At 52.6% G+C, this 7614-nt stretch overlaps 1 protein-coding gene across 2 annotated transcripts; it reads left to right on the plus strand.

The window, feature by feature from the left end:
- The first annotated feature begins 1499 nt into the window (after positions 1-1499).
- Positions 1500-6017, plus strand: GNLY (granulysin). Of its 2 annotated transcripts, none has more exons than XM_032272998.1 (5): positions 1500-1662; positions 2512-2615; positions 3141-3239; positions 4663-4834; positions 5733-6017. In XM_032272998.1, the coding sequence occupies exons 1-5, from the start codon at positions 1611-1613 to the stop codon at positions 5741-5743; spliced, it is 438 nt and encodes a 145-aa protein (XP_032128889.1). In that variant the 5' UTR covers positions 1500-1610; the 3' UTR covers positions 5744-6017. The 2 variants fall into 2 exon arrangements, with proteins under 2 accessions (XP_032128889.1, XP_032128890.1); XM_032272999.1 differs by having other exon boundaries at positions 3165-3239.
- The last annotated feature ends 1597 nt before the right edge of the window (positions 6018-7614 follow it).

Raw genomic sequence — 7614 nt, forward strand, 5'->3', positions numbered from 1 at the left:
TCCTTGCTCAAGGTGCCCCCAGCTTGTGAGAGGCCTTCCTGTGTTGGAACTCTGCCATCTTTTTCCTTCTCAGCAGAAGCAGAGTGGAGGCTGGGCACGGGGGCCCCCGCCTGTAATCCCAGCACTTTGGGAGGCCGACATGGGCAGACCACTTGAGGTCAGGAGCTCGAGACCAGCCTGGCCAACATGGTGAAACCCCATGTCTACTAAAAAAAATCCAAAATTAGCTGGTCTTGGTGGTGAGCACCTGCAGTCCCAGCTGCTTGGCAGGCTGAAGCAGGAGAATCGCTTGAACAACTCGGGAGGCAGAGGTTGCAGTGAACTGAGATTGTGCCACTGCACTGCACTCCAGCCAAAAAAAAAAAAAAAAAAAAGGAACAGAGTGGAGAGCAGGGCCCTGAATGAGCCCAGGAGGGATATAATTTTTTAGAGAACAAGGCTGGGCTAAAATTTGGGACTCAGTAGGTGAAGGGATTCTTTGGGAGATAAAATAATGAGATAACATTTAAGTGGGATCTGAGGGCAGGAGGTGCTGAAGGGGGGGCGTCAACTGGAGCTGGCTGGGTCCCCAAGCCATCTGATCAGCCTGAGATGAAGGACCCTCCAAAGGAGAGTGAGGCCAGTTTCTGGTTCTAACTATGTCCCCAGCAGGCCATATGGCTTAAGTCAGTACTTCCTGTTCTCCAGGCCTCAGTTTCCTTATCTGAGCCAGGAAGGGGCTGGGTTAGGGTTGCCAGAGAAAATATAAGATGCTCAATTTAATCTGAATTTCAGGAAAACAATAATTTTTTTTTGAGCCACGGTCTCACTGTGTCACCCAGTCTGGAGAGCAGTGGTGCAATCACGGCTCACTGCAGCCTTGACCTTCTGGGCTCAAGCAATCCTCCTGCCTCAGCCTCCTGAGTAGCTGGGACTACAGGCACGTGCCACCATGCCTGGCTTTTTCCCACCACTCCAAACCCCCGCTGGCTGATTTTAAGAGCTATTTTGTAGAGATGGGGGTCTCTATGTTGCCAGCCTGCTTGGTCTCAAACTCCTGAGCTCAAGTGATCCACTCAGCTTGGTTTCTCAAAGTGCTGGCATTACAGGCTTGAGCCACCACACCAGGCAATAATTTTTAGTATAGGTATGTGCCATGCAATATTTGGAACATACTTGTACTAAATTATTTATTCTTCATCATGTTCAAATTTAACTGGGAATCAGGAATTTTTGCTTGATAAACTGGTAGCTGAAAGAATCCGTGAATGAGGATGCGGCCAAGAACAGCATCAGCCTGAACATCCGGGAAGAGGAGGGGAAGAGGGATGGGGATGCTGACAAGCAAGGGCCCTGCCTGACCCCCCACGGCAGGGGCTTCTCCCTCCATTAGCACACCCCAGGCACCCCACATTCTAGTTGTGTGGGTGTGGGGTGTGGACCACAGGACATGGGCCTTCTGGGCTCCCACCGCCCCGCCCTGTTTCTTCACTAATTGGTATTGGTGTTTGTGGTAAGCCCAGTGACACGGGGAGATGACATACAAAAAGAGCAGGACCTGAGAAAGGTTAGGCTGCAGTGTCCCTGCCCATAACACAGGGTGTGGAGGACATCTCAGCAGCCGTGCCACCATGGCTACCTGGGCCCTCCTGCTCCTTGCCGCCATGCTCCTGGGCAACCCAGGTAAGGCCTTCCCCTTGGGATCGATCCTAATGGCCCTCCTAGCCCCGCACTCTCAGGCTGGCTGAACCCCGAGCATGGGCTCTGTGGGCACCCAGGTTCCCCTGACTCTCCCCAGTTTCCTCCCTAGTCATGGAGGCCCGGCCGTCCCCTCAGAGCCAGGCGTAGCCCAGTGCACTGCCCAGCCTGTCAGTGGCCTGGTTGAGGAGGAGAGACAGGCTGGGAATTCTGGTCCTAACTCTACTGGCCACACTTAGAGGGGCAGGGGCCTGGGACCCCCCTTTCCCTCCCAAAGCCTTGCCCCTACATCTGTGTGGTGAAGGCCATTGGCCCTCATCGGTGGGTCTGCTTTTCCTTGGGCCCACACTGGCTAACATTGTGAGGGCTGGTGACAGAAGAGGGCTCTTCCCTGTTCAAGGCAGACTCCCTGCCCCTGTAGCCTGCTCTGTCTCAGGCCTTGGGGTCAGCGTGAGCCCGAAGGGCAAAGACACTCTTGTAAGGGGGAGTGGATTTGGCTGGGCCATCTGGATGGAAAGTAAAAAAAGAAAATCTCTCGAAAGGAGATGGGGGAAGTTTCTAGACAAACTGATCCCCAAACCTTTGTTGCTGAGGGAAGAGAGGAGAAGGGAGAGTCTCCCCCTCCTGGCTTTCTAGGAGCGTGAAAATATGTGTTTGCACTGAGAGTGGGTCAGAGCGGCTCCAGGGCAGAGCATGTGGACAGGTCTCCCGGTCCCTGCAAGGCCCAGCTCCTGTCCTGGGCCCTGGCCACCTCCCGGGCTCCCACCAGACAGGAGTATGGGTTTTCCTCTCCTTCCGCCTGCAGAGGGGAAGCTGAAGTGCCTTCTTCCTCAGGTCTGGTCGTCTCTCATCTGAGCCCTGAGTCCCATGACCTGGCAACAGCCCACCTGGGTGACAAGGAGCAATCCTGTCCATGCCTGGCCCTGGAGGACCCCCAGGTACATGTTAGCTCTCTGCTCGCCTCCCACAGTCCCTCTCCTTTCCTTCCTCCCTGGGTGGCTCCTGGGGTGAGGGCTGGAACTCTCTAAAGAGGAGGAGATGGGGGTGGAAGCTGGGCTGTTTCAGAAGATGCTGGTTTTGTTGAATTCCCGTCTGGCCAGGAGAGTATGGACACCTGGTAGACTCCCCCAAGGGGATTCTCTGGGGTCTCACCCTTCAAGGAGCCTAGGGCTGCAGAACCCAAATAACCAGACTCCCCTGGGAGTTCCTCAACAGGAGAGGGTCAAGTGCAGGGCTGGGGAAGTCCTAGGGGTGTGGGAGGCGGGTTCTGTGTGCCTCTAAGACAAGCAGAAAGGTGGGCAGGGGCCAGGCAGCCAGTTCAGGCCTTCAGTGTATCCATGCTCTGGGCAGAGATCACGGACGTTCCCTCCGGCTTCAGAAACATCAAGGGCCCTTTTTTGGGCACTTTTACATGCTCCTAGAGTGTCTGAGAGACCACCGTAAGGGGCTTTTTATCCTGACAGGGTGATCTGTTCACCAAAACACAGATGCTGGGCTTCCGCTGCAAGACCTGTCTGAGGATGATCCAGACACTGAAGGACATGGTGAAGGAGCCCACCGAGGTGAGGCCCAGGGGCCATGGGGCCTCCTGTCTGCTGCTCAATGGAGGGGCCAGCCTGTGACCAGGATGTGGGTGGGGAGCCCTGGGCACCCTGCACAGTGGCCCTGGGGAGGGCTTCCTGGAAGGGAAGCTGTGAGCTCCCATGTGTCTGTGCATGAATTTCAGAGAGCTTGTGAAATTGTTTGTGACTCTCTGGAACTGTGTAAGTCAGAGGGCAGAGTATACATGGTTTTCATCATGTATCCTCAAAGAGGGCTTGTCCCAGAGAAGTTAGGAACCTTCCCCCAAAGCCCTAGCATTTGTGTCCAAGGCAGAGCTTTGAGAAGCTGGTTCCCCAAGAGGCCTGGGTCAGGATTGATAAATTCCAGATCTGCTACCTCCAAGCTGCATGGCCTTGGGCAAGTCACTTCCACTTTCTGAGCCTCAGTTATCTATCTTTGAAATGGGATGGATAATAGTCCCTATCTTGCAAGTTGCCAAAGCTGTTTTTTTTGGAGATAGGATGTTACTCTGTGACCCCGGCTGGAGTGCAGTGGTGTGATCTCGGCTCACTGCAGCCTCTGCCTCCCTGGCCTAAGCAATTCTCCTGCTTGAGCCTGTTGAGTAGCTGGGACTCCAGGTGTGCGCCACCATGCCCAGCTAATGTTTGTAGTTTTGTAGAGACGAGGTCTCACTGTGTTGCCCAGGCTGGTCTCCAACTTCTGAGCTGAAGCCATCCACCCGCCTCAGCCTCCCGAGTGCTGGGATTACAGGCCTGGCTGCCGAAGCTTTTTACAAGAGCTGAAGGCTGGGATGTGCTTCACTCCACGTCCAGCACTGAGTAAATGCTTAACAAATGACTGAGCTACTACCAAGAATGATTGTTTCACTGTCCCTCCTTCCCTGTCCTCTGCTCCCCCAAACTACTCAGCATCCGGGCACTGCAGGCTCACACTCAGCCCTGCATACCCAGATTCATCCTCCTCCACTGGGATGGCACAGAACAGACTTCAAAACCAAAGGAGCAAGACTCCACACTCTGACCATCCCCCCACCCCCCACCAGTCTTCCCTATGCACCCCCTCTAGCTGGAGTCCCCAGCCAGGTCCTGGACACAGCTAGCTACATGGCAGAGCATAATGTGTGCCTGGTAGCCACAGGCACCATTCCCCACACAGAAGGCAGGGGACAGGTGCACAGGGGACTGAGGCCCCAGCAGGGTAACTGTCCTTGTACCATGAGCCCCACGTGGCCAGGCTTGGGCCAGGCCTTGGGAACTGGGAGTGGGGGCCGAGCCCTGTCTCTAGGGTCTCTGGCCCCGTGGGCATGAGGTACTGGCTCTTTGCACCCAGTACGCCCATTGCCAGGGCACTGGAACCTGCAAGGTGCCAGATCTGGGCAGGACTCACCCTATAACCATGCCTGCCATGGCACTACTGCTGCAGGAAGACATTTCCGATGCTGCGACCCGGCTATGCAAGAAGGTGAAGTCACGATGGCGTGGCTTCTGCCTAAAGACCGTAAGGAAGTACCTGCCTAGACTTATCCAGGACATCATGGGCAGAAAAACTGCCCAGGAGATCTGCGTGGACATCAGGATGTGCAAACCTTCTATGGGTGAGTGCAGAGGTGAGAGTAGGGGCGCCTCCCCAGGGCTGGAGACAGTTTCCCCCAGGATACATCAAAGCTGCCTTCTTAGGACACATTATTCCCCCACCTCCCAGCACGGGAAAGTGTGGAGGATTGAGCAGATGGATTTTAGCTAGAAATGTTTGAGAAATATTGATTAGAGCTTGGGCTTCAGGCACAGGTGGTCGTGGAATAAAATCTGGTCTCCTTCTCTCCCTGCCTGTGTGACCTTAAGCAAATAACTTGACATCTCTGAGCTTCAGTATTTTCATCTGTGAAGGGGAGACAGCAATCCTGATTTCTGATAGATTAGAATGAGAATTGAAGGAGGTCACTGTGTGTATGGACCTGACCCTGAGGAAATGCCATCAGACTGGAGCTATTCAAGGTCATCAGACACCCTAGTCAAACTCCAGTCCCCAGTCCAGCATAGGCCCCTGGGGTCAGGAACTGGGGTCACATCCTCCCCCACAACCCTGGGCCCTGAGATCTGGGCTAGGGAATCCCTTCAGGCCAGGGAGCACCAGGCCTCTCCCTCCATGGCTGCCCAGGCTTGCCCGAGACGACAGGCCTCGGCGGAAGGCAACGGGGCAAGAAAGGGCCTCGGTGATTGGCTCTGGCAGCTCAGCTGGTACTTGCCAATGATCTGGGACTTTATGCTAGCAGATTAGGGGTCCCCACCATTTCCTGTCATTGGCGCTTGTGGCTTTTCTCTTCAAGGCCTTACAACCTGCTCAGGCTCCTGACTGGCTTCCTGGATGTGCTGCTGGGTGTCCTCAGCAGGGGCAGGTGGCAGTGGGACCTTAAGCAAATAACATTCCGAGTGCCTGCTTTTCCTCGGGGATCCACCACACCTGCCCACAGCGGGCTCTTCTCTCCGCTCCAGGTCCTCTCTGAGTCCTCTCGCCCTGTCCTGTGGAAGAAGCACAGGCCCCTGTCCTCAGATCCCGGGAACCTCAGCGGACTCTGCTGGCTCCTCCCTTCCTCGGTTCAGAATCCCCTCTCCAGCCTCCCTCTCCCGACTCCCTCTGCTGCCTTCCCCTCTCAGGAGAATAAAATGTCAAGCAAGATTTTACGGAAGCTTACTTTTCTTTGGTGGATTTGAGGTGGGTGTCAGTGGCATGCTGGGGTGAGCTGTGCAGTCCTTCGATAAATGTCTGTTGTGTGTCCCATACATTGTTGCAGATGCTCTGGATTTAGTGGTGAACCAGACAACCTTAACAGCCCTCATACAGTTAGTCATGAAATGCCTACTGAGTACTCATCACAGCCATGCGTTGTTCCCAGAGGCCGGGACACACAGTGGCTATGTCTCCAGAAGCTCTCAGACTAGAGGGGGGGACCAGCAGGGTTAGAGGCTTTTTGTTTTGTTTTGTTTTATTTTGGTAGAAAGGAATGTAACCCATCCTCTTGCTTCTTGCCTGCCACAGGCAGCCTTCCTTTGCTGTTTCTGGGGACTATATCACTTAGGGTCCTTTGGTGGCAAGCAACAGAAATCTCCGCCCATTCTGAAAAGGTAATTTACTGGTTCAAATAATTAAGCCGTCCACAGATATGTTCAGGCACAGAATGATCCAGAAATGTGTGGCATCACCAGAGCCCCAGTCCTGTTTTATTGCAATTTTTCATTCTCCTGACCTCTGTATATTGAAATTGTCTTCAGGTTCACTTCTCTCTTGGCAGCAGAAATGGCTTCAACAGGCCCACACCTCACATCTTTACAGTGCATCCATCAGAGGGAGAGAGCTCCCTTGGAATGAGATAGGAAGCTTCTTTCCCAGAAGTCCTGTCAGATATCACCTCAGTTCTCATTGGCCAGTTCTCACAGGTTATTTACCCACTCTCGGACCAATCACTGTGTTCTGGAGAATAATGGCATACACTGATTGGCTTAAGCTAAGCAGGGCACACCCCAGGGGCTGAGGTGGGGTCCATCCCAACCCAATCACTTAGTTGACAATAAACATGAAAATCTGGGCTGCTGCTGGTGGGAAGAGGGAAAAATGGTTGCTGGCCCCTCAAGGAGAATGGTGTGTTATTCTGGGTTTAATCAAAGAAGACGTTCAAGGGGACTACCGATGCCAAATCTGAGGCTATTTGAGCCTCAGAATAGATGACAAAAACAGATTGTATTCCATTGAATAAAGTAGAATCCATGAGTTCATATAAATACAAATAATACATGAATAAATAAACAAGGGAAATGAAAAAATGCTATTTTACAATACAATGACAGTTAATAAATGTAGACCTATTTGCAAAGTATATGCTACTAACGTATTTGTTATAGTGAATATATCAAATACTTACTAACTTGATTTTTTTAAAGTATTTATTTTTCTTTTTTTTCTGATCAAAAACTTTATTATTAATTTTTAAAATGGGGGGGAAGAAAAACTTTTATTGGTAACCATGTTTATTTATTTTTGAGACAGTGTCTCACTCTGTTGCCCAGGCTGGTGTGCAGTGGCACGATCTCGGCTCACTGCAACCTCTGCCTCCTGGGTTCAAGCCATTCTCATGCCTCAGCCTCCTGGGTAGCTGGGATTACAGGTGTGTACCACCACACCTGGCTAATTTTGATTTTTTTAGTATAGATGGGGTTTCTCCATGTTGGTCAGGCTGATCTTGAGCTCCCGACCTCAGGTGATCTCCTCGCCTCTGCCTCCCAAAGTGCTGGGATTACAGACATGAGCCACTGTGCTGCGTCGACATGTTTATTCTTTTAGAGACAGAGTCGCACTTTATCTCCCAGGCTGGAGTGCTGT

The sequence above is a fragment of the Sapajus apella genome, unplaced genomic scaffold, assembly GCF_009761245.1.
Source record: "Sapajus apella isolate SASKATOON/1434 unplaced genomic scaffold, GSC_monkey_1.0 scaffold1573, whole genome shotgun sequence".
In the NCBI taxonomy this organism is placed as follows: domain Eukaryota; kingdom Metazoa; phylum Chordata; class Mammalia; order Primates; family Cebidae; genus Sapajus; species Sapajus apella.